This window comes from Pipistrellus kuhlii, unplaced genomic scaffold (assembly GCF_014108245.1).
Source record: "Pipistrellus kuhlii isolate mPipKuh1 unplaced genomic scaffold, mPipKuh1.p scaffold_m20_p_1, whole genome shotgun sequence".
NCBI classification, from domain to species: domain Eukaryota; kingdom Metazoa; phylum Chordata; class Mammalia; order Chiroptera; family Vespertilionidae; genus Pipistrellus; species Pipistrellus kuhlii.
The window spans coordinates 63,055,268-63,080,401 of NW_023425404.1; the positions used below are offsets into that span (position 1 = coordinate 63,055,268).

Genomic DNA, 25,134 nt, shown 5'->3' on the forward strand with positions numbered 1-25,134 from the left:
CAGCGCGGTGCGGGCCACATTGCAAGGCCTGGCGGGACGGATTTGGCCCGCGGGCCTTGGGTTTGACACATGTGTTATATAGGATGTGGTGCTAGAAGTAGTTGCAGCTTGTAGCTGCTCTAGCCTACTTTGTCTTTCTGTAGGGCCAGCTGTCAGGGTCCACCAACTTCATCGCTCAACCACTCCATGCTGGCCTAAGACTTAGGCTCAGCATAAGGGGGTCAAGGTCAGTTGTTTCCGTGCCTTGGCACCACAAGCCAATCTCTTGCCATTGTGAACTATTGGGCAGAAGGGGCCCCATTAGATTTTTTTCAGCTACACACTCAGGATTATAACACAAGTCAGAGAAACTTTGCTGCTGGAGAACTGGGTGCCATCTTTGTAGGTAGATGGAGAAACAGAGCTCCCCAAACAGAGGAGAAAGAGAGCTCCCTGACCCCTGGCCCCTCAATACCTTACTTTTCCAAAAGGTACAATATTTGAGTCTCCCCAACCCTCCGGCTCTTTTACTCTTTGCTCTTTTGTCCTTGTCTCAGCCCATTTCTCTTTCCCCACCCTGACCATGAGGTGAAAATGTGAGCCGACAGAGCATCCTGGTTCCCTGGCCCCATACCTCTGAGGCGAAACCCAGTCTCGGTGGGGCCACAGCTCCCTATTCTGACTATTTCAGAGGACTGACTTGTCTCTATTCATCCTCCTAGGCTGGGAGACCTTTCAGGGCAGGGACAGGGAAAACAAGAGGAAGCCAGCTCTGTCCCTTGGCTCGCACCTCCTTCCCTTGGCAGTTACCCCAGCCCTACCTTGCTCCAGGTGCTTGGGGATGACAGACAGGAGACTCCTTGGGTGAAGCTCAGGTGTGTCAGGGGCAGCGTCTTCCCAGCACTGGGAACCCCGCTGGCCTCATCCTGTCTCCCCTCCGCACTCCTCCTCTGAGGAGGGGGTGCTCCCGCAGCCAGTCCCCACGCCTAAGGTGGGACCAGGGAGAAGTGAAGCCACAAATCACATGCCTTCCTTGTCCGTTCTGGCTGCAGCACAGCTTTTCTTTAGCGTCCCTTTCCCCCACCTGACACACGCACACACACACACACACACACACACACACACACACACACACATACACAGCCCCGTCGTGCTCCTTCCAGCCTTCACTCCGCTCCGGGATGGCTCTGCAGGATGTGTGCAAGTGGCAGGCCCCAGACGCGCAGGGCCTGTCTCCGCACCTGCCTCCGGCCGGCGGCTGGGCCGTGCCCAGGGGCTGTGACCCTCACACCTTCCTGCAGACCCACGGCCCCAAGCTCGCCCACGGCACCACCACGCTGGCCTTCCGCTTCCGCCACGGGGTCATCGCCGCGGCCGACACCCGCTCCTCCTGCGGCGGCTACGTGGCGTGTCCCGCCTCCCGCAAGGTCATCCCGGTCCACCAGCACCTGCTGGGCACCACCTCGGGCACCTCGGCGGACTGCTGCACGTGGTACCGGGTGCTGCGGCGGGAGCTGCGGCTGCGGGCGCTGCGGGAGGGCCAGCTGCCCAGCGTGGCCGGCGCCGCCAAGCTCCTGTCCACTATGCTCTCCCGCTACCGGGGCCTGGACCTGTGCGTGGCCACCGCCCTCTGCGGCTGGGACCGCTCCGGCCCTGCCCTCTTCTACGTCTACAGCGACGGCACCCGCCTGCAGGGGGACATCTTCTCGGTGGGGTCCGGGTCCCCCTATGCCTACGGCGTGCTGGACCGCGGCTACCGCTTCGACATGAGCACCCAGGAAGCCTACGCCCTGGCCCGCCGCGCCGTGGCCCACGCCACCCACCGCGACGCCTATTCCGGGGGCTCCGTAGACCTTTTCCACGTGCGAGAGAGTGGGTGGGAGTACGTGTCCCGCAACGATGCCTGGGTGCTGTACTCGGAGCTGCAGAAGCTCCCAGAGCCGGAGGAGCAAGAGGAGGAGGAGGCCGGCCAGGCCCAACCTGAGCCGGCCACCCCCCACGACGCTGGTGACGGTGGGGAACTCTCTGTGGGACTCAGAGGCTGAGACTCTGTAAGAAGGGGCAGGACTTGGGGGCACCCAGTGCGGGGAGTGGGTGACGCACGGGTGTGAGCAGCCTCACAGCCTCTGGCTCCAGTCCGCATGGGTGGCCCATTTCATTTGTTCCAAGTCCCCCTCTCTTCCTGCAACCCCGAGCTACCGATGGTTCTGTCCAGCGTGTCCCTACGGGCACCCAATAGATTGGTCCAGCCTCCTGCTCAGCGCCAAGTTCTTTCAGAAATCCTTGCTGCGTGCCTGCTGTGTGCCAGACGCTGTGCGAGGTGCTAGACCCTCCTTTCTTGCCATCCTCTTCTCTGCGTTCTCCACCCCCCTCCCTCGGTCTTCCTTCCTCCTCCCATTTTAGTCCTCATCTCAGCTTCAGAGCCTGTCATTTTCTCAGCTTGCTAAGGAGGGGAAGCCAGGAGGGGGGTGAGGTGGGGAGCAGCCCAAAGGGCCCAGGCTGGAGAGGCAGGGCAGAGCGTTGCAGGCCCCTGGGGGGTGGCGACGGGCTTCTCACCTGCTCTCCTCTGCTGCCCCCCCCCCCGACACCCCCATCTCATTCTAACTGAGTGAGTACAGTTCTCCAGGTAACCCTCTGAGGTAAAAATTATCCTCATTTTACAGAAGCGGAGACCTTGCCCGAGGTCACACAGTGAGCCGCAGGGGTGAGACTTGAACCTAGACCTTGGGCTCCAACACAAAGCTCCTTTAGCACAACTCCTCCTCCCACGTCCTCTGCCTCGCTTTCCTCCCTGCCACCAGGACAGAGCCCTGCAGGCACCTGGGGAGGGCGGTGGGGAGAGTAGCGGGCCAAGCCCACGCCAGTGGCCGGGGTGACTGAACCCCGAGGACCCCGAGGGCTGGCGGGAGGGGTGAGCCAGGGAGGCTGCTCCCCCTGAGCCTCAGTGCCCTGCCTTCCAGGGCCTGGAACCCGCACCCCAGCTCACCTGTGCGCTTTCGGGTCTGTTGCTGCTGCCAGACTCCTCCTCCTCCTCCTTCCGGCCCACCATCTTCCCTTTGCTTTCCTTCCAGCCTCTGAGGCACGCAGGAAAGAGGGAGTTGGCTGTGCCCCTGGGAACGATCCAGTTATCAGGGCTTCTCCTGCCCCTCCTGGCCCCCTCCTGCTCCCTCACAGGCCCTGATGTGGAGCTGCAGGCTGGCCGCTCCAGGAGGGACACCCCCAGCCCCTCCGGGTCCCAGAGACAGCACGGTCAGCCAGGAGATGGGGCCTGAAGGAAGGCTGCTGAGCTGTCTTTCTCCGATCCCACTCCTACAGCATCCATTCCATGGATAACAGACACCTCTCCCCGCCCCCCGCCCCCTCCCCACTCCTCTCAGCTCCTAGCCCTTCCTTGAGTTCAACCCCCTCAGGCTAAGCCCTCCTGGCCAGACTGAGGAGACTCCCAGGCTCAGGCCTTCGGGGGGGATGACTAGAGATGAGGGAGGAAAGGCCAGGGAACCCTAGGAAGGAAAGCAGTGGGGACCGAGGGGCTGAAATTGTGATAGGGAAAAGCGGCTGTAGAAAGGTGCCCAGGCCTGGCCCATGTGGCTCATGGTTGAGCATCGATCTATGAACCAGGAGGTCACAGTTCGATTCCCAGTCAGGGCACATGCTCAGGTTGCAGGCTCGATCCGCAGTGGGGGGCTTAAAGGAAGCAGCAGATCAATGATTCTCTCTCAATATTGATGTTTCTATCTTTCTCTCCCTCTCCCTTCCTTTCTGAAATAAATAAAAGTATATTTAAAAGAAAAAAGGTGTCCAGGCCCTAGCTGGTTTTTCTCGGCAGTTAGAGTGGCAGCCATGGACCAAAGGGTCATGGGTTCAATTCCCAGTCAAGGGCATGTGCCTTGGTCCCTGGCCCTGGTCCGGGCGTGCAGGAGGCAGCCCATCAATGTCTCTCTCTCCTCCTCCCCCTCCTCCCTCCCTTCCACTCTCTCTGAAAATCAATGGAAAAAATATATTGGAGTAGGGATTAAAAAAAAAGTTGCCCAGTACAGGAGGACCAGCCCTTCGAGCCAGGGTCCAGAATATGGCCAGTGGCCTGTTCAGCAACCCTTCTTCACCCCTTGCCTGGTCCTCAGCCTCAGGGAAGGAAAGGAGGGACTTTGGAAAGAGTAACTGGGGTCAGGGACCCTGGCTAGCCTCGTCCTGGAGGAGCATAGGAGGAAGGGCAGCTTTGGCTAGGATTCCAGTGATTAATGGAATCAGGCATAAGAGAGTGCCTCTCCATGTGCAGGGATGTGTGTGGGTCCTGAGTCCTGATATGAGTGATCCACGACAGGTGTGTGCACATGAGTGTGACGGGTGATGTATGTGTGGTTCCTGAGTGCAGAGAGGGGAAACAGACTGGAAAAGAAGGAGCAACACTTGGGTGAGGAGAAAGCCAGGCCTTGTCACTTCCTTTGAGAAAATGCTCCAGAGCAGCAGTTGCCAACCTTTTGGACCTCACAGACCGCCAGTCATCTGAGGCCATGGGTTGGTGACCCACTGCTCCAGAGTAAAGAGGAGGTCAGGGCTCATCCCACCCCTTCCACGCCCTCCTACCCTTATCCTGAGGCCCTGGGAGTGAGAAGTAGAGGAAGGGAGTGGTGGTCTGGAGCCTGGATTGCCAGCTGAGCCCAGAAAAAGGCTTTCTGGAAACTGCATGTAGCTCAGTCTCCTGGGACGTTCTGTGTACCTTCACTTCCTATAGACTAGCAGGGAGGATGGGATCCAGACAAAGAGAGCAGCATAGGAGGGGAGTCCTCCTTCCTGCGACTCCTTTACCCATTGTCTCTCCCCTTTTCTTTTTCTTTCATGGTCCTGCCCTTCTTCACTCCTTTGACAGGTTCTGTCCTTCCAAGAGATAAGGCATCTGAGACCAGAGATAAGCCCAAGGGTCTTGCTGACAAGCCTGTTTCCCCATGCCGTGTCCCCGCTAAGTTTAATGAGTTGGGGAGGACTGGCTCAGAAGAGGGTGTGGGGAGGGTTGAAAGAGCAGGCAAAGGTATGTATTCACATCAACACACCCCTCACTACCTAGGAGTGACCCACGGTCAGTTCTCCTTTTCTCCACTTAGTCCTGAAGCTTGATGCAGATATCAGAGAGACCAAAGGGGTAGAGATCTTGCCTGAACTGGAAGACCTTGTTCCTCTGACACCTGCTTAGTGTGCTGCTTCCTCACCGTCACCTGAGGCCTTTGGGGACAGACAGCCTGCTCTCGCACAGGCCTTTGGGCGGTCAGGGGTCCAGTTCCAGCCTTCAGCAGAGGAAGTGACAACTCCAGCACTGGGGCAAGGGTGGGAGGTGTGAGAGAGGGCAGTGACCCTGGAAGCAGCTTCCTGATTACCAGCACCCTTCCTGATTACAAGCACCCTGACCCACCTACTCCAGTCTACAAGAGCCCGGCCTGGAGTCAGGAGGGAGGCGTGGCTGCTCCCGCTCAGCTCCCACCCCAGCTGGCTTTGATTCTGCCTCTCTGGTCCTCACTCCCTTCCTTCGTGCTTCACAAAGACTAAGACAAAGGCTCAGCCAGCTGGCTCAGTGGTTGAGTGTTGGTCTATGAACCAGGAAGTCATGGTTTGATTTCTGGTCTGGGCACATGGACAGGTTGCAGGCTCAATTCCCAGTTGGGGGCAGCCAATCAATGATTTTTCTCTCATCATTGATGCTCCTATCTCTCCCTCTCCCTGCCTCTCTGAAATCAATTAAAACATATCTATAATAATAAAAGCATAATATGCTAATTAGACCAGACATCCTTCCAGATGACCTTTCAGATGAAGCAGGGGGTGCAAGGAAAGCCCAGGTCCCGGGTGCCAGAGGGAAGCCAGTGCCGGCAGCCAGAGGAAGGAGCCAACAGTTCCAGATTGCGAGAGGGGTGTCCAATTGCCGGTTTAAGATGACATCCCTTGAGGGGTCCCAGATTGAGAGGGTGCAGGCTGGGCTGAGGGACACCCCCCCTCCATGCATGAATTTCGTGCACTAGGCCTCTAGTATATATATAAAAGAGAATAAGACAATGGACTGGGGAGAATTAAAGGTTGGGGCAGCAGGCCCAGCTTCAGTGTGACTGTGCCATCTCACACTGGCCCACCCTTTCCCCAATGGGCACCACAGGTCCCAAGATAGATCAGATTGTCCCCCTACATAAACATTTTTTCTTAGTCTAAAGTCCCTCTTCTTTTCTTCGTAGCCTTTTTTTTTTTAAATCCTCTCCCAAGGATATTTTTTCTATTGAAATTTTTTTTAGGGAGAGGGGGAGAGGGAAAGACAGAGAGAAATATCGATGTGAGAAAAACACATCGACCGGCTGCCTCCTATAGGAGCCCCAACCAGGGCCCAGGGAGGAGCTTGCAACCAGGCTGAGTGAGGTATGTGCCCTTGGCCAGAATTGAACCGTGGACCCTTTGGTCTCCAGGCCAACACTGGCCAAACTGGCTAGGGCTCTTCTTAGTCTTTATCTCTCCTCCTCTGTTCTCTGTAGCCCTCACCATCTACTTCTTTCCATTCTTCCCTCTGGACAGTCCCCACATCTTAATTTCCTAGGACAGTTTGAGAACCACAGGAAACCCAAAGAGTGGGTGGTAGGGGTGGGGCACAAGTCATTATTTCCTTACTTCCTCAGTGGAAGCAATGCAAACCCTCCTCTATCTAGAGCAGCGGTCGCCAACTGGTGATCCATGAGGTCTGAAAGGTTGGGGACCACTGATCTGGAGGGACTAGAAGTGGACGGCCCCCCAAAGGAGAAAGAAATGAGGCGGAGGGAATAAGCTCAGGCCTCTCCTCCCGTCCTTTGGTCCAATGAAGCTCCAGACAGAAGCCCGAGTGCAGAAACAGATCAGGGCTCCAGCTTTACAAAATAAAGTGTTTGTTTATTATGAAATTAGAGATGGAGGCTCCTCCCCATCCTCCCTCTTTCCCCTTCCCCAGCTGCCTCCCCCTGTCCTTCCCCTCCCCTCCCGCTGGGGCCTGGGAAGCACACAAGACAATGCCCAGAGCTGGGATGCCAACAGCCTGGCAGAGCTCCAGGGAGGCAGCCAGTGTGTGTGTGTGTGGGGGGGGGGGGGGGGGGGGGGGGGAGGGGTTGCTGGAGCTCTCCCCTGGGGGTGGGCTGGCTCCCTTCCTCTGCCGGAGGCCAGGAGAGCCAGGATGGGCCATGAGTGGTGGATGGAACCATGCGGGAAGGTCTGTAAAGACAGGAGAGCCCAGTTAGAGGTAGTGAGTGGGGGGAAGGCTTCGGGCCACCATCGCCCCACACCGTCTCGGGGCACTGACCTGGGGCAGAACATCCCCTGCAGGAAGATGGGCAGCAGTGGCTGGAAGTTTCTCTTGCTTTTGGGATGGACAAAACACAGAAATCCAGTCACAGGGACCCAGAGAGAAATGGGGCAGATGTGGCAGGAGACAGACACGGAGCATGTGTGTGGGGGCCAGGGACACAGAGAGCACGTGTGAGATTTAGAATCCAGAGACGAAACCAGAGCCAGGGAGCAGGTGGGATCACAGTGACAGAACAGAGGACTCCGTCAGAGCCACACCACCCAGACCCAGACAGAGTTCCAGAGACAGAGGTCCCTGGAGAGAGACAGAAGACGCAGGAGGAGGGAGGAAGGAGAGGGTTGCCCGGGGGGTGGGGTGGGGCAGGAGCAAGGGACACAGGGATGGGGAAAAGGCTTGGGGCCCCTGGGCTGCTGCCGCCTGCTTGGACACGGGGTTCACTCAGAGGGCCGGTGTGGGCTCCCCCACCGGGGCGGGCAGGGCGGCCTGGCTCAGGGGCCCGGGGGCTCCTTGGCCCCGTACAGCTCGGCCAGGGTGCGGAAGAGCGGCCCCCAGTCCTCCAGCGGCTCCGCGGGGCCGGGCGCGCCGCCGGCCTCGGAGCCCAGGGAGCTGAGGGAGCCGCAGGACGAGCCGCGGCCCTCGTAGCCGTACACCTGCACCGAGTCGTAGGGCGGCACGCCGGGGTCCTCGTCCGCCTCGCGGAGCCGCAGCGCCAGGAGCTGGGCCACGTCGGCGGGGCCGGGGCCCGGGGCCCGGGGCTGGCGGGGCGCCCGAGCCCGGGGCAGCACGTCCCGGCGCGCGGGGGGCCCGGGCCCGGGCAGCGCCCCATCGGGGTTCTGGAGGGCGCTGATGTCGAAGGCCTCCGTGTCCTCCTCGCCGCCGCCCTCGTCGTCGTAGGTGATGATGTTTTCCCGGACGTCCTCCTCCTCCAGCACCATCAGGGCTTCCTGCTTCTGGCGCCGCAGCGCCGCGAAGAGCACCGCCAGGGCTGCGGGAGGACGCGGTGAGCCGGCGGCGGGCTGAGGCCAGGGGCCCAGGTAGGGGCAAGCCCTCCGTGTGACCTCTAGTGAACTTGGTGTGAGTCCAGACTCAGCCTTTACGTGTTGTGTGTGAGCATGGGAAGTCGCCTAACTTGTCCCAAACCCTTTGACCAGAAGATCGATGGCTTGTTTGGAGAACAGGGAAAGCATTTCCCTCCAAGGGTTGTCAAAAGGATGAAATGAGCTGAAACTGGTTTGGCTCAGTGGATAGAGCATTGGCCTGAGGACAGAAAGGTCCCAGGTTCGATTCCGGTTGGGGGCACATCCCCAGTGAGGACTGTGCAGGAGGCAGCTGATAGATGTTTCTCTCTCATCGATGTTTCTAGCTTTCTCTCTCTCTCTTCTTCTCTGTAAAAACTCAATAATATATATATATATATATATATATATATATATATATATATTTATTTATTTATATTTATATTTATATTTATATTTATATTTATATTTATCATTTTTTTAAAAGGATGAAATGAAATGCCATTAAGTTATGTGCCTAGTACCACATGTGGCCCAGAGCTGGGGCTCCATTCACAGCTTTATGGCTGTTACTGCCACCGCAGACCAGCAGGGCAGGCATATGCGGCCAGAGCTTTTCTCTGGGATGCGACAACCCAGGAACGAGGGTTCCTGTAAGCCCTACGATGGGTTTCCCTAAGTCCAGGGTCCTGATGCCTCTCCACATCCCCAAGGACCTGGACCTCGCCTCTATGTCCCACTGTGGCCGACTCACCAAGCAGGGTGCCCACACAGGTGACGATGGCGAGCAGGGCCCCGGTGCTGAGCCCAGCGGGTGAGAGCTGAGCCTCGGGCCGGCACGATGCCACAGAGCCATCAGGCCGGCAGCGGCACATGCTGACGGTCACGGTAGCGGTGCTGCTCAGTGCTGGGGTCCCCCAGTCCCACAGTTCTATGGGAACTAGGTAGGGGGCCTGGCGGGGCGGAGCAGGACGAGAGGGCAGCAGCAGGCTGGCAGAGCCATCTGGGGGAGAAAGGAGGTGTTCCGACATCTCCCGGGATACCTTCCCAGGAGGGTCAGGCTGGCCCATGGAGACGGCTCCCCGTGGGGAAGGTTTATAATCAGTGAACACGAGCAAATCCGCATCTCCTTTCCGTTGGGAGGAGGGACCAGAGAGGCGGGCAGGGGTCACGTAGGCTGGAGGCAGAGAGGAGCAGGGAGGCAAGCACGGGCAGGCCACCCACCTCGGTTGTCCCGGACAGTGAAGTTGGCATCGGGGCCCAGAGGACCTTGAAGGGAGACACGGCTACTGTTGCCAGCTTCATCTCTGTCCAAAGCCCGGATGACCTGAATCAGCTGGGAGGAGAAAATGGGCCTTTTTGGCGTGGGCAGCCAGAGGTCCTGAGGTCCCAACCCCTCTGTCTCGGCAGCTCACCTGGCCAGGGGCTGCAGAGTCACACACGAAGGTGTCGTAGGGCTCAGCCAGCTGGGGAGCATTGTCATTCTCATCCAAGGTCTGGATGGCGACTTGTACATGGGAGGCCTGTGCGGAGCTATCTGAAGCCAGAACATGAACGCATACACCCCCACACGCATACACAACATACATGGCGCATGGGCATGGATGTCACATGCAGCACATAGCACACAGATGCAACACAGATGCATGCAATTTTGCAAGTAGCAAACATTTTGCAAAGAATGGAACAAGACCAGGTGCATACAACATTCATGTAGTGCCCAAGATACACAATATACATTTGACAGGAAGGTAGCACCCATGATTCACATAAACAATAACCCACATGTCGGGCACACACACCATAAATGAAGGATAGACAGACAGTGCATACCAGATTGCATTTAGACAACAGCCATGAAATACGCAAGCACAGGCAAATCACATATTAGGACACTCAGCATTTAAAATAAATGCAACATATATGAAGTGGATGATCAGTGTACACAGTGGGTACAGTATCCCCCACCCCCCAGGGTCCAGATAATGCATTTTCATGCCCAGCATCGGTGGGAGGACACACACACACACACACACACACACACACACACCACGCCCCATCAGAGGAAGGCTGTGGTGCAGCAATGAGTATCACTTAGAACTGACCTTGGGGAAGGAGGAGCTGCCTGCTGCACAGGGCACAGAGCCTGGGCACCACAGGCAGGCGCAGGCCCCTCTTCTCCCACCCCTTCATCAGGTGGCTCCCACCACTACCCTGCCTTGCTCCTCACTGCCAGCGGCCCCAAGAGAGAACGGGGATATGTGCATCCCTGCTCACTGTAGTGCTCACCGCTCCTAGGCTGATCCCTTTAACATCGCCCTCACCGCCGCCTCCCCACGGAGAGGGCTGACGGTCACAGCCTGGCACAGGAGGCTGGGTGGGCTGCCTGGGTAGAGGTTGGGGATACTCCAGAGACGGGATGGGGCTGGGATCCATTCCCTCACTGCACTAAGGGCCTGGGTCTGCTAGGGGATACTGGGGTTCCAGCGGGGAGCAGGACTTGACAGTGAGGACACACACACACACACACACACACACACACACACACGGCTGGTTATGTGTACACAGGCAGCCATAACACACACTATGTACTCACTCAGGGACAGACAGGCATGCACTGCCACGTGACACACAGCTGCATGGACATAAACACAGCCCTGTACCAGCACGGTTTAACACAACGACGGCAGGGTGGTGACAGGACATAGCTCAGCCTCCCGGCCTGACTGGGCCTGCCTGCTCCATCCCTTCGTCTCTGGTGACCTTGGGAAGTTCTTTAACTGCCTTTGCCTGAGTTTCCTCATTGTACAACGGGGAAATAATCACACCTCCCCCACAGATTTGTGGTGATGATTACATGAATAAATCTACATTTGGTACTAAGACCAGTGCCTGATATATAGTAAGTAATAAGTTATTATTATCTGTCCATAGACACTCACATATATAAAACAATAGATACAACCGGCTACGTGCCCCTATGGTTTATGCACATTCAATTACACATGTGCATAAATCTTGTAAGTGTAATTCTACACACTCAACTACACATACATAAATATAGACGTGTACTCGTAAACATATATGTGAGCATATGTACTTTTCACACACATGGAATTATACTCACACGTAAGTGCACAACACACAGACACACACATTAGCTCTTGACTGACATGCAAACATCTCCACACCACAGTGACAACTCCCTTAGACGGGACACAGCACATGCAGTGCCCCTGCGACGTGAGAGGGTGCTGAGGGGAGACTGACAGAGGGAGGGGTCTTCCCGCCTCCGTGGGCCAGAGCTGCCCAGCGTGCTCTGGTGACTGGTGGCTGACAGGGGCAGGGGAGAGGCCAGCCTTCTCCCGCACCCTGAGGATTCCCCGCAGGGCTTCCCCGGGAGTGGCCTCCAGGGCCCCCCACCAGCCCCCAGAGGGGGTCCTAGCCCTTCCCCGGCCCTTAGCTTCAGCCTGAAGCGCAGAGTAGGCCGGGCAGGTGTGCCAGGCTGCAGCTGGGATTCTTAGGGGCTGGGAGCTATCTATCTGAGGTTACGCTTACTTTGGAGGTGAGGAAAGTCAGGTATAGGAGTTACTGTAAGGTCAGGAGGATGCTCTAACAGGCCCAGCAGCCTAGGAGAGCAGCCTGCCTGACGGTGGTGATCCAGACCGGGACCCAGTACCCACGGGAGGGTCCGAAGACGGAACCCTCCCCTCCCCGCCCCCACGCTCAGGGACAGTCCCTCCACCAGGAGGCTGCCGCCCCCTCCAGGGCCTCCTGGGGCCCAGGACTCCTCACCAAGCTCTGTGGCCAGCACCGTGAGGTTGTGCCAGACTCGGGCCTCGCGGTCCAGGGGCACAGCTGTGCGGATGGAGCCGTCCTCGGGCTCGATGGAGAAGCAGCGCTCCACGTCCGAGTGGGGGAGGATGGAGTATCTGGTGAAGACAGAGCAGCATCAGGGCTGATCTAGGGGCAGGGCCACAGCTTGCTGCTCTCCCTCGCTCCCTCCCTCCCACTCCCTCCTTCTGTTCCCCTTCCTGGGCCTCCTGCCCCATGCACCCATAACAATAGCTCACATAGGGTCCCCTTAAAAGACAGTGTCCCTGGGAAGTCATCAACATTAAATACCTGTCATGAAACTCAGGGGCCTGGGTTTCCTTGGGGTGGGGGTGGGGGTGGGGGAGACAGAAAGAGGTAGAAGTGGGGAGACCCTGTCTGTCTTTCAGACTCTGGGCTCTGTCCTGGGGACCCCGGGATCTGTGTTCTAGCTCGGCTCTGCCCCAGACCCACTGTGGGACCTCGGGTTTAACCTCTGTTTCCTCAACTTCCGAATGGGAATGATCCCAGCTCCCCGCTCAGTGCTGTGACGGGCTGGCTGGGAGGTGGAAAGAGGGGTCCTTCTCTGGGCACAGTCCAGGTTTGACTCCCAAGCTCTGCCACTTACCGACTGGGTGACCTTGGGCAAGTTATTAACCCTCCCAGGGCCTCGCCTCTGAAAGGCTGGTGATGAAAACGCTACTTCAGAGGGCCGTTGTGAGAATTAAACGTCAGTGCGCCATGCTGACGGAGTGACCCCAGGGAGAGCGACCAGGACCAGTCACACTCGGCAGAGGACATCCATCTGCTCGCACTGCCGCTAGGAGGCACCTCTCCCATCCACCCAGGGGGCTGGGTGGAGAGTGCTGAGCCAGGTCCTGCAGCCCTCCCCTGGCCCCAGGCCCCCGGGAGGGAGACCTCTGCCAGGAGGCAAGTGTGACTTTGGGTAGAGGGGACACATCCTCCAAGGGACGAGACTGCCAGTGGGCACCTTCCCCCAGGCCCGCCCTGCCCTGCCCCCCTCCACTCACCTGATCAGGCTGGCAGGGGAGTCCAGGTCCATGGCTGAGACCTGGCCCACCAGGGTCCCGGGAGCCTTGTTCTCGGGCACTGCCAGGTGGTAGGCTGCCTGGGTGAAGGCGGGCGGCTCCGGGGCATCCTGCACAGCTACGCGCACCGAGGCCACGTCCTTGAAGGGCCCTCGCCGCAGGTAGGCCGGGTCAATGAGCGTGTTGGTGGCCTCCACACGGAAGGAGTAGGAGTGGCGGGTCTCAAAGTCTAGGGACTACGGCAGGGGAGGCTGAGTGACTGAGACATGCAGAAGCCAGGGCAGGCCCAGCTCCCGGAGGGCAAGGAGTCCTTCCCCAGAAGCACCCAGTGCTCAGCCCGCCTCAGAGAGGGCCCATGGCCGTGGTGGTCAGGGGTGGGGGCAATGACTTAGTGAGTAACTCTGGGTCTACCCACAGCTCTATCACAGACTCTGATACACGAAGTCTTGAGCCCCAGGCCCTCCATCTGAAGGCTGAGGGAATGACCACAATTTCCGAGCTCTAACAGCTTCCCGAGCCTGCTCCAGACCAGCGGGAAGCGTGTCCCCAGGGGCAGGAGGTGGGTAGGAGTGACTCTGCAAGTGTTAGCGGACAAGAAGCTAACCTTTCGGACAGTGAGGAGACCATCTCGACCTTGGGCGTCCGTGCTGATGCTGAAGGCCTCGGACCCCTCCCCATCTAGGATGCTGTATGCCATGAGGGCGTTGTCCCCCAGGTCTGGGTCCTGGGCCCGAAGCCGGCCCACCAGGGTGCCTGGCCCAGCCGTCTCCACCACCGAGAACTGGTACAGGCCTTGGGGGTGGATGGAGGGGAGACATTCTCAGAGAGGTCCCCAACCCTCCTCCCTCCCCCAGCACTTCCTTCTCCGGAGCCTGGCCGGGGGAGGAGTGGGGTGGGCGGTCAAAGGATGGCTCCGGTGGCGGCAGCACTGGCCCCTTACTCTGAGGGAACTTGGGGGGATTGTCGTTGACATCGCTGAGGGTGACTGTCACCGTAGTGCTGCCCGACAGCCCCCCCATGTGGCCGCCCATGTCCTTGGCCTGAATCACCACCAAGAACTCCTCCTGTGTCTCCCGGTCCATGTTGGGGATGGCGGTTCGCACGACTCCTAGGGGGAGACACTGGGTCAAGGGGGGGCTTCTCCCCTGGCTGCCCCACCGCCGCGGACCCCTGTCCTCACCGGTCTGGGGGTCCACGGAGAAGAAAGGCAGTCCGTCCAGCACCGTGTACACCAACTTGGCGCTGTTCCCGTAGCTGGGGTCATCGGCGTCGTGAGCCGTCACCTGGATGACTGATGTCCCTGTGGGGGATCCCAGCACCCCACTCAGCAGGGGCAGGGCCAGGAGGGGAAGAATAGCAGATGAGGGGAACCCAGAGGCGAGCAGGCCTGAATTGAAGGATTAGGTTTGGGGGCAGAAAGCAAGGGGAAGGAGAGAGGAAGGGGTGGGACCTGCGTGTTTGGACGTGGGGGGTACTCACCGACGTTGGACATCTCGGGGACGGTGGCATGGTAGGGCCCGAGGGGGAAGATGGGGGGGTTGTCGTTGATGTCCTGCACTTTGATGATGAACTCTGACGGGGGCTCCAGGGGCCGGTTGGAGGCTCGGTCCACGGCTTGGGCCAGCAGCACGTACTGGGCCTTCTCCTCCCGGTCCAGGCTCTTGGTGACGTGGATGTTGCCTGTGGCCTCGTCAATCACAAACACGGTGCCTGCCCCCTCCCCAGTCAGCAGGTACTTGGTGCGGCCCTCGCCCCGATCCACGTCCGAGTGCAGCTGTAAGCGTCAGAGGAAATGGCAGCGGGTCCCACCCACAGGAACCGCAGGTTAGAGTCCGGGTCTAGGACTGAGTGGAGTGTCAGGAGTCCTGAGGGAACAAGGTCATTGCAGAAATGATGAAGCTACAGGGCAGGGCTTGGGAGTCAAGGCAGCCACAGGAGGGCTGATCCTTACCTTGCCGATGAGGACGGGCTCTGGACCGGCATATTCCTCGATGACAAAGAACTGGTTCCACACCCAGCTCCTTCGGGTCCGCAGCAGTGCCGGTCCTGGGCCCCTCCGGGCCCCTTCCCAGGCCCGGGCTGGGGCTGCCAGGCGCCCCATGCAGCCCCAGCCGCCCAGCCAGGCCAGCAGGAGCCTCACCAGGCCCCACATGGTTGGGCTCTAGCCAGGCAGGGCTCTGGTCACCGTGCCCGGGTGCTGAGGCATGAGCTGACTGGGGCGCTGGGGCTATCCCATGGATCCACACCTGCAGGACAGGTAGCTGCTCAGGCTCAAAGCAACATTTCACCCTCCCTAAACCAGAGGTCGATGCTCTATGGAACCAGACTCCCACGGCCCAGAACCCAGACGAAGACGGAGAGCAGACAGTCTGGTCCTTCCCTCCACCCGGCTCTGCCTGTATTCACCTCCAGCCCTCCAAGCTGATAAATCTCCAGCCAGTCAATTCCGAATAGAGAAGCTGGGGAAGAAAACAGGCAAGGGGGTGCTGGGAGGGCTCGAAGCCCCATGTTGGACATGCAGCTGTGGGCTGGAGGAGATGGGTACCGCCCGGAACAGGCTTACTGCCCAGGGGTTGGGATTCGTGGAGCTGTCTAGGGTCAGGCTGAAATCAGGAGTGCAGCCTGAAACAGGCTTGAGAGCCCTTGGAAGTCCCTCCCCAGCAGCAACCTGCCCCTCGCCCACACTGCTGGCTGAAGTCCTTGAAAGGGACCTGGGCTTATGAGGCAGAGTGGGGGTGGGGGGGCAGAGCTGAAGAAAGAGGGGGTAGAGTTGGGGGCAGAGCCAGTAGACTAGGGAGGAGGAAGAGACACAGCGCGATTGAGGGTGAAACCAAGATTGGACTGTCCAGCAGAGACAGAGACAGAATGGCCGTGAGACCGAAGGAGAGCTCAGAGGAGGCTGCCTGGTGTCTGAAAGGCAGACAAGAGTCATAGGTACCGGGCTGGGGAATGGAGGGGAAGAGGCAGAGGGGCTTCCCGCGTGTGATGGGCAGGCAGGTCCGCCTCTGCTGCAGGGGTCAGAGCAGGCCGCTTGAACTTCATTCTGGAAGGGGGTGGCTCAGAGGGGCTTCGGGGTGGGGGCTGGAGGGAGGACCCCTCCCCGGCCATCTCCTCCCTCTGTCCTGGAGGGGGGTTCCCCGCAGGTAGCTGCGGCTGCCTCCATCCTCCCCGGGAGCAGACACACACCTGATAATCCTTCCCCTCCCCAGGGAAAAGGGAAGCCGGAGGGAAGCCGGGGACCAGAGAGGGAGGCGGGACGAGGAGGAAAGGAATAGAGTGGGAAACAGGAGAGTGGGGAGGGGAGAGGAGCGGGAAAGAACAGGGGAAGGAAAGGAGAGCGGGAAAAGAGAGGAGAGAGACAGGAAAGGAGAGACTAAGGCAGAGGAGGAAAAAGGCACAGAGGAAGTGGAGATGGGGAAAGACAGGTCAAGAGAGAGAGAGAAGGGTAGGGGAGACAGGGAAGGGGCAGAGATGGCAAACTGGCAGAGAGAAGAGACATCAAGGGAGAGGAAAACGGGAAAAGCGGGCGGGAGGTGCGAGGGGAGACGAGGAAGAGGGAGAGCGCGGGAGAAGGGAGCCGGCGGCAGGCTCAGCCGCGGAGCGCACTGCTCTGAAGACACCCGCAGACTGCGGGCCCCCCGCTGCCCCTCCGCGATCCCCGACCCCGGGCTCCAGGACAGGCCCTTACCTGGCGGTGTGGGAGGGCCCTGCCCGGCGGGGAGCACCCCGCACGCCCCCGCTGCCGGCCCCGGGGGCGCAGCCCGAGCCGATCGGAGCGGGCGCCGCGGCTCCGCTGCAGGTCTGAGCGGCCCCGGCGAGAACAAGGGAGCGAGACGGAGGGGGCGGGGGAAGGAGGCTCCGCCTGCGGAGGAGCGAGGCCGCTCCGAGCCGCGCGGGAGAGGGGAGCCCAGCCTCCGACCCTCCCCGGCCAGCCCGGCCGCGCGGGGGCGGGGGCGGCGCCGCCAGGCCGCGGGGCGCATACAGATGCACCGCCCCTCCCGCCGGTCCGCTGCGGGGCACTTGGTGGACGTCCTGGCCAGGTCCCCGGGGCAGGCGGGAGGGTGCACCGAGAGTGCTGAGGGGCCGCATGCCCCCCTCAGGGGGCTGTAGGGGGATCTGGGAGCTAGGAGGGGACTTAGGTTAGGGGCCACTGCGGAGAGGCACGCTCGCGGGGACCGGCCTCGGGGGCGGGTATGGACCCTGACCGTAAGGCGGCGGCATTTGGGGAGCTGGTGCAGGACACGGTAGCGAGCCCGCTATGTGCGCTTCAGGATGGCATTGAGGTCGAGGAGTCCACGGGCTGGGCCCAGGAAGCAAGGCACCAGACTGGCGGGAACGGAGGTGGGGAGTGCAGCCTTTTTGGGAAGCTCATTAACAGGCGCCTACCGAGCGGGCGGCTGCGCCCCCTGGCGGCAGTTGTGGGAGGCACCTTGAAGGTGAAAAGCAGGTGACCAAAATGCCGCCGGCGGGACTCCCGGGCCTTCCCTCTACCCCGCAGCGAGTAGCCCCCGTCTGTGGTGTGGATAGAGCCAAGGCAGGGAGGGAGGTTAACCCGGTTCTGGGAAGCAGCAGTCTGCACAAAGCTATGCTGGCTCCAGCCAAAACCCACAATTTGGCTGTCACCCGGGCCCTACCCAAGGAAAGCCACTCACACACTAGTTAAAACTAAGTCAGATTTTTATTATTTTCCATAGACCACATCATTTAATAATAAAAAAAATAAAAATAAAAATTGAACAAAAGGAAAAGGTGGATATAAAGTGAAACTGGTGGGCAGAAGGCAAGGGCTGCAGGACAGAAAAGACTGGGAACTGCGGGGGCCCTGGGACTCAGGAGATGCTGATTCAGCTCATAGGTGACCCAGTCCTGGCCCCAGCTGTTCCCAAGAGGGGGTGTGAGTACCCAAAGGAGGTGGTGAACAGGATGGAGAAAAAATGAAAAAGCCTGGGGCTCCTGGCTGTGCCGCAACTCTGGGCCTCCACCTTCCTCTCTAACCTAGCTCTTCCCTCTCACAGACTTCATGGGAAATGAGGAGGGCTAAATCCCGAGACAGGTTATGGGGCATAGGGGAGGAAGATGGCCACTGCTCCATTTGGTATGCGGGGACAGGTGGCAGCCATACTTCAGCACTGGGCAAATGGCATGAAGAGATTGTACCGATCCCTCCGGAGCCCCCCCCCGGGGCAGGGTGGCTGATGCCTGCAGCTCTCCCTACTGTTTTCCCAGCTAGCGGCGCCCACCCCGGTCCCGCACCGGTGTGCTCCGACTCCGGCTCCTGCTGTGGCGCTTGGTGTCTCTGCGGTCCCTCTCCCTGCCTCGTTCCCGGTCCCGGTCCCTGTCCCGCTCCCGCTCCCGCTCCCCCCGGTCCCGCTCCCGGTCCCGCTCTCTCTCCCGGTCCCGCTCTCGGCTGTGCTCTCGCCGCTTCTCTCGCTCCAGCTGTCGGTTCCGCTCCCGCTCTGCTTCCTTCTCCCGCTCCTTTTGTTCTTCTTCTTCTTGCTCCTTCCGCCGTTTCTCCCGCTCCTTGGCCCGTTCAGCCCTCTCTGCCTCCTTCTGAACAATCTGCAGCCGCAGGAAAGGCAACAGGCATTTCAGTCCAGCTCACATCAGTCCTGCTTTTGTCTATTTGCACCCAGACCAGGCACTCCTCGCTCAGGGTCACTGTTGGCTTTGCTGTTAAGCAGGAAGAATGTGTGTGTGTGTGGGGGGCGGGGAGGTGGTGGTGGTGGTGGTGGTGGTGGTGGTGGTGGTGGTGGTGCAGCAATGACATTTGTCCTTGTCTCAGAACCCCAGTTCTTCCAAGTGTTTATCTTTTACATTCACAGCAGGTAGTGGGCACCATCCATACCTGACCTCCAGTATGTCCCTAGCTGCCTATATGTGAACAAATCTCTTTTCTCTTCAGTTGAGTGGCATAAACCTAAAATTCCCAAAAGGGCTGTTACAAAGAAACAAATTTCAAAAGCAAAAACCCTACATATTAAAACAGAGAAATGGGTGAGCTTATACAGCAGATTCTCTGCCTGAAATTAATTTCTAAGAAGCACAACGGCACAGCCAACTTCCTAGGATACGTGCACACAGTTCCTGTCTTTGCGTCTCCCTCCACCCTCTCAGGTTTGGCTTCTCTACAGGGCAGTCTCATCAACGGTTTCTTAAAACTGCCTCTTTCCGGGATGCTCCGTTTCCTCCCGTACTCCCCTGAGCTGTTCCTTGCGCCCCAGCCTCGCTGCAGCTCTGAGCAGGCAGGAAGGCCAGCACCCACCTGGCTGTCGGTGAGTGGGAGCCAGTAGATGCAGGGAGCTGCCTTGGTCTTGCGGAAAAGGTCGTCCAGAAGCTTGGCCGGTGGTTCCTCCTGAGCTTTTTCTGAGGTGCAAGACAATGAGTAAGACTTGATGCATAGCCCCCCCGAGTCCCATCCCACATGGGTCCCTTTGCCATGTACAGCGGGTATGTGTGCCCCACAGCTAAGTACCTTTCTTCTCACTCTTCTTTTCTTTGGATTTCGCACGTTCCTTGCGGCGGCGGTCACGGGACCGTGATCGGGAACGGGGCCCTTCTCGAACTTTGTCCCGATCCCATTCACGCTCTGATCGAGTTCGCTCCCGGCGCTCCATTTCCCGTTCCCGCTCTGCCCACTGCTCCCGCACTGCCCGCTCCTGCTCCCTCTGCTCTGCTCGGGGATGCTGTGGCGGCTGGGCTGGGGGTGGGGGCGGAGGGTGCAGGGGCCGTGGTGCCCCCTGCTCCTCTGGCTTAGTTTCAGAGGGACGGTCCACTAAGAGGCCCCGGTGATAATCCAGCTGTGAGTAGAGGAGGGACAAGGACAGTCAGGATGGAGATGACATCACTCCCACAGAAGCAGCCTAGGAACCAGAGGACAGAGGCTTCGGAGCCCAGGGTTCCACTACAGAAACCAAATAGGAGGGAGAGAAGGGAATCTCAGGAGAAGATGGCCTCCCCTGCCTTTACCTCAGCTTCTTACCTCCTCTTGCTCAGCATAGTCGGCACAGAGGAATTTGGGATTGGATTGGGGCCATTTGACCCCATGTAGAGCTGTGCGAGTAGCAACTGCTTCTTCTACTGTTGAATACTGGTGGGGGAAGGGAGAAGGCAGAGGGGTCATAAAAGGCCTTTAATCTTGACCACTTGCTACAATGCCCTCAAACCCGTCACGCTGGTCACAAGAAACATGCCAGAACTTTAGAGCTTCATCTGCTCCTCACCGTTACAAAGCAATGAGACTTGATCTTGTCAATCCAGAAGGCCTCTTCCACCAGAGTTCCTGTTCGTCCCAACAATTCCTTCAGTTGGCCTAAAGTGAAGGGACGAACCTGCCAATGAAAGTGCAAGAACAATACTCAGCTAACTAATATCAAGATTTCCCGAGCCACTGTCACAGGGGTACAGCTTCAATGTTTGCTAAGGGCACAAGTGAGGAATCCTCTGATAGTAATGTGAGAAGAAGGCGAACACTCCCTAAGGCGTTATATGTCAGCCCTTCTGCAAATTCTAAGAAAACCCTGCAAGGTTTTTCAGATGAAAAGACAGATTGTGGGGTTAAGTAACTTGCTCAATCTGTCTCTTTAGGAGTTGACCCTGAGAAGTAGGAGTCCAAAGCGCAAACCCAACAAGGCTGCACTGTGGGAAAAATAACTTACCAAATTGGAGATGTGCACGATGTTACTGATCTTTCCCCGGGGTGGGGAGGGCACTTGAGCAGTTCGGACTGGATCATCAATTGTAATGGAAACTCCAGACTTCTGCTGGCTAATGGAACGTCGTGTTAAAGTATCTCCTAAAGTCACTACAAATAGAGCACACAAATGGTTTTCAGTAGGGAACAACATGAGTTTATTTTTTTTTTGAGAGGAAGGGAGAGGGAGAGCGAGAAACCTAGATGTGATAAATATCAATTGGCTGCCTCCTGCATGTCCCCTCCTGGGGATCAAGCCTGCAAACCAGGCATGTGCCCACCTTTTGGTACATGGGACAACACTCAACCACCTGAGCCACAAGGACCAGGGCAACAGGACTTTTCCCGACTCAGCAGTTACTCTTGCATCTAAATGTGTTGAGCACTGCCGGGACCGGTTTGGCTCAATGGATAGAGCGTCGGCTTGGGGACTGAAGGGTCCCGGGTTCGATTCCGGTCAAGGGCATGTACCTTGGTTGCGGGCATATCCCCAGTAGGGGGTGTGCAAGAGGCAGCTGATCGATGACTCTCTCTCATCGATGTTTCTAACTCTCTATCTCTCTCCCTTCCTCTCTGTACAAAATTAATAAAATATATTAAAAAAAAATAATAAATAAATAAATGTGTTGAGCACCTATAATGTGCCAGGTATTGTCTAGGCTAATCTCATTAAGGGGATTCAAAGATTATACAGAGTCAAAACTAGCCCTCAAGTAGCTTAATAACTTAGGAGGGACAGAGAAAGACAGATAAATAAAATACCATATAAAGCTGGAAAACATTAAAAGTCCAAGTAAAGTGCTCTGGGGATTCGGGGAGTGCACTGTTTCCCTGTTGGTGGTTCACCCACCTTTCTTTACTTCATGCTCCACAGGTGGAGGCAAGGCCACCTCTACTGAAACCTGGGGAGGTACAGGGGGCTCTGCTTCAGGCTCTTTTTCTTCTTCTTCTTCTTCCCTCTGCCCATTCTCCTGGCCCTCTGCAGGTACCACCTAGAGAGAACCAGATGCAGAGGGATTCTTAAATACTAGCATATTCTTTTCAGGCTCTGGTTTCCTGTGAGAGCGGGCCGTACAGTTAACCCAACATATGTCTTAAACTAGGACAGTGGTCGGCAAACTCTTTAGTCCACAGACCCAAAAATCAACAGTACGATGACTGAAATGTCTTTTGAGACCCAAATTTTTTAAACTTAAACTTCTTCTAACGCCACTTCTTCAAAATAGACTTGCCCAGGCCGTGGTATTATGTGGAAAAGCCACATCAAAGGGCCAAAGAGCCGTATGTGGCTCGCGAGCTGCAGTTTGCCGACCACGGCACTAGGGGAAGTTTCCATCATTAAGTTCACCTCCACTACATCTTGGGATTGTTAATGCCTCAGCTCTGTCACGAGGAAAACTTAGCCAGGAGGTCCATAGATTTTCTTCTGTATAGGGTACGGCAGTAAATATTTTTAGGCTTTGCAACCCATACGGTTTCTGTTGCAACTATTCAACTGACTTTATTTATAACACAGAGCAGTCACAGACAAGAGTATGTGAACTGGTGCGACTGTGTTCTAATAAAACTTTATTACAGGCAACAGATTGGATTTAGTAGTCCACGGATTCCTAAAAGGACCAATTAACCCAACTCTCTGCAGATCCCAACATAGCTCCTTGGTTGCCTGCTCTGCCTCCACTAATCCCGCCCTCAACCCCGGGTGAAGGAGCCTCACCTGAGTAACAGTCCGGCATATTTTCAGCCCTTTGTCATGGGTCCCATCGTCACCGTTGCGATCGGTTTCATCCTCAGAGATTCGGGAGTCATCAGCATGAAGATCCACAACAGCCTCCTGCCCCGCCAGGGGTTTGATGTCGGGGATGAGGCTCTGGGACACAGATACCCCCCACCCCGTTACACTGGGCCCATGTCTACTCCCACCTCAATGTGTCTCATCCTCCCTTCCCTGGCTCCTCCCACCTCACCTTGAGCGACTCGGTGGTGATACTGATGGAGGGTTTCTTCTGTGTGGTGGCCGTGCTGGCTCCCCAACGCCGCTTCCGACAAGGCTGGCCCCCCTCTGTGTCACTGTTTCCACCTGGCACCCCCTTGGCAGCTGCTGTTCCCAAGAAACAGGACCCAAAAGTTAGCTGGTCTCAGGGCCTCTACTGGTTCACACAACACCCAGATAGCCTTCAATTGGCATTTTAGTAAAAGGGTAACCTAAGGAACTTATATCTGGGGACTGGGGAAACCATGCTTCAAAATAAAAGGTCTGGAGTCACTTCCTGACAAACGAAAGCTACTCATCTCTGAAGGCAACAAGAAGAGCAACCAGTTTGAATTTTTAGTGGTAGAAATATCTAAAGTTCTAGGGAAGATTGAGGAGGATATGGTAATGTAGAAAAAACAAAAACAAAACCATAATATTAAAATCTAAGATCATGATGTGATCTGATTATGCTTTAGGTTAATTTTCACGATACAGATTGATATGTAAGTTATAAAGATCTATTACACTTCTGTCAATTTAGAGTTCCTCATTTGGGAACATGTTAAAAATGTTACTGTTTGAAGTGTGGGGCACTCTCTTTTCCTCAGAAACTCTCTTAGAATAAGGCATAAACTGGTAAGCACTACATAGGATCCCCTCAAACCCACTCCTGGTTTTGAGAATTCAGACACCTGAAAGACTAAATACATGTAGGACTAAATAAGAAACGGTGAGACATTTCAGTCTACCTCACTAGAGTTGAGAAACGTGACTGGGGAAAAATGACAAGGATTGTCTGTTTTGAGTTTCAAAATAGAACCCCACATATGCCAAAGAGATGCAGATTTGCTGTGTGGAGATCATGAGGCAGGTGTGGGTGACCCAAGAATGCCGTTGAGAGAGAATGGGAATTTATTTCTCTGTGAACTCTGGTTTTTATGCTATTCTTGGCCTTTATCAGGGATTTGGGGCTAGACTTACAGACAACGGAGATCTTCCTCTTGAATGATTTAGGCAGCGAACTCTGTATAGAGAAGAAAAGGGGAAAAAAAGAGAAAGAGACACACCCCACAGAGAGGGGGGAAAGAGGTTAAATGGGGCAGTCTTAGCTTAAGCTTCAAAGACACAGAGAGAGAGACACAGAGACAGACAAGAGACCAAAACAGAAGCAGCAAACGGCAAAAACGAAGCAGAATCAATGCAAGTTAGAGAAATAGAGAAAAAAATAAAACCAAACATCATAGCAGGGAAAAATCCTCTAGCTCATACCACACCTATGTATTACAATAGCTTAACCAGAAATAAGCTGAAAGAGGATTTCAGTAGCCTCCCAGCCCTTCCAAGTTGTTGGTCATGTCCTTTTCCACTGTGTCTATGGGGTAAGGGGACACCAAGCCCAGGCTGTGCCCAGAACTGGGTCATCTGGCCTCCTTGGTCTTCCTTGCTAACTTGGGGAAAACATAGGGAAACCAACTCTGGGATGGCAACTTTAACAAGGTAACTAACCATCCTCCTTTTCTCAATGTCCAGTCTGACATCCACTCACAGTGGCTTTGAGTCGTTAAGACTGTCCAGACCCCGACCACACACTGTGGAGAAGGGCAGCGCTGGACCCACTGGAAATGAGGCCCCTGAGAAAAGCGCCCGGAAAGAAGCTGTCTTTGGTAAAGGAAGGTTTCTCTGAAGGCCAGGCTGTCCCCAGCAGTCTCACTCAAACTTCCTAAGCACTGTGCAACTCCAGTCAAGCCTGCCTGTTTCCTTCTGAACAGGGCGTAAGCCTTAGGGGCTCTGCCAAGGACCAGAAACCTCCAAAGTTGATTTCAAATAATTTTCTGTCCCAAACACTCAGTGGGAGAAAGACTATGGACAGAACAAAAAAAGGGAGAGAGAGAGAAAAGGGGAATAGAGCATTTTTAGACTTAAGGCTTATTTCTGGAAAAACTAAGAACTACCCCCCTTCTTAAGGGCAGGGAAGTACCCTCTTGATAAAATCCCCTTTCACCCCCACCCCCCACAACCCCATCTGTGTAGTCTAACCAAGTCTCCCTGGTCTCCGTTAAGGACCAGCCTGACCCCTAGCCAGTCTGCTCTTGATGGGTAAGTTAGTGAGAAGAAGAAGTCTTAATTAAAACAGGAAAAACATGAACCAAATAAATAAACAAATAAACCCAATAAAGAAATCAGAAAAAGAAAAAATTAAAATAAAACATAAAATAAAAAAGAAGAAGAAAATAAAGAGGAAAATAAACTAGGAATATGACAAATGTTCCAGGTACCATCTCACACCTGGGATCTTCAGTTCAGCCAAT

At 56.5% G+C, this 25,134-nt stretch overlaps 3 protein-coding genes across 13 annotated transcripts in view; 1 reads left to right on the plus strand and 2 right to left on the minus strand.

The window, feature by feature from the left end:
• Nucleotides 1-1,114: 1,114 nt before the first annotated feature.
• Nucleotides 1,115-2,024, plus strand: PSMB11 (proteasome subunit beta 11). The gene has a single exon (XM_036430520.2). The coding sequence runs from the start codon at nucleotides 1,161-1,163 to the stop codon at nucleotides 2,022-2,024; it is 864 nt and encodes a 287-aa protein (XP_036286413.1). The 5' UTR covers nucleotides 1,115-1,160.
• A 4,828-nt stretch (nucleotides 2,025-6,852) lies between these two features.
• On the minus strand, nucleotides 6,853-17,058 carry CDH24 (cadherin 24). Of its 3 annotated transcripts, none has more exons than XM_036448747.2 (13): nucleotides 16,849-17,058; nucleotides 15,112-15,406; nucleotides 14,640-14,934; nucleotides 14,341-14,460; nucleotides 14,101-14,268; nucleotides 13,765-13,952; nucleotides 13,143-13,396; nucleotides 12,094-12,230; nucleotides 9,714-9,835; nucleotides 9,523-9,634; nucleotides 9,053-9,301; nucleotides 7,277-8,267; nucleotides 6,853-7,188 (listed from the first exon to the last, which is right to left on the minus strand). In XM_036448747.2, exons 2-12 carry the CDS (start codon nucleotides 15,310-15,312, stop codon nucleotides 7,771-7,773), a joined length of 2,343 nt encoding a protein of 780 aa, XP_036304640.1. In that variant the 5' UTR covers nucleotides 15,313-15,406; nucleotides 16,849-17,058; the 3' UTR covers nucleotides 6,853-7,188; nucleotides 7,277-7,770. The 3 variants fall into 3 exon arrangements, with proteins under 3 accessions (XP_036304640.1, XP_036304641.1, XP_045440485.1); XM_036448748.2 differs by lacking the exon at nucleotides 16,849-17,058 and adding an exon at nucleotides 15,567-16,137; XM_045584529.1 differs by lacking the exon at nucleotides 16,849-17,058 and having other exon boundaries at nucleotides 15,112-16,137.
• Nucleotides 17,059-17,819: 761 nt separating this feature from the next.
• Nucleotides 17,820-25,134, minus strand: part of ACIN1 (apoptotic chromatin condensation inducer 1) — a 34,397-nt gene continuing 27,082 nt past the window's right edge. For 5 of the 9 annotated variants that reach the window (XM_036448745.2, XM_036448743.2, XM_036448739.2 and 2 more), the window contains 10 exons: nucleotides 23,807-23,849; nucleotides 22,818-22,951; nucleotides 22,568-22,720; nucleotides 21,701-21,842; nucleotides 20,816-20,961; nucleotides 20,381-20,488; nucleotides 20,140-20,247; nucleotides 19,633-19,957; nucleotides 19,423-19,523; nucleotides 17,820-18,719 (listed from right to left, as the gene is read on the minus strand). In XM_036448745.2, coding sequence (XP_036304638.1) covers nucleotides 18,387-18,719; nucleotides 19,423-19,523; nucleotides 19,633-19,957; nucleotides 20,140-20,247; nucleotides 20,381-20,488; nucleotides 20,816-20,961; nucleotides 21,701-21,842; nucleotides 22,568-22,720; nucleotides 22,818-22,951; nucleotides 23,807-23,849 — 1,593 coding nt within the window. In that variant the 3' untranslated portion in view covers nucleotides 17,820-18,386. The remainder of the gene's footprint in view (nucleotides 18,720-19,422; nucleotides 19,524-19,632; nucleotides 19,958-20,139; nucleotides 20,248-20,380; nucleotides 20,489-20,815; nucleotides 20,962-21,700; nucleotides 21,843-22,567; nucleotides 22,721-22,817; nucleotides 22,952-23,806; nucleotides 23,850-25,134) is intronic. The other 4 variants (XM_036448740.2, XM_036448741.2, XM_036448742.2 and 1 more) reach the window with 4 other exon arrangements.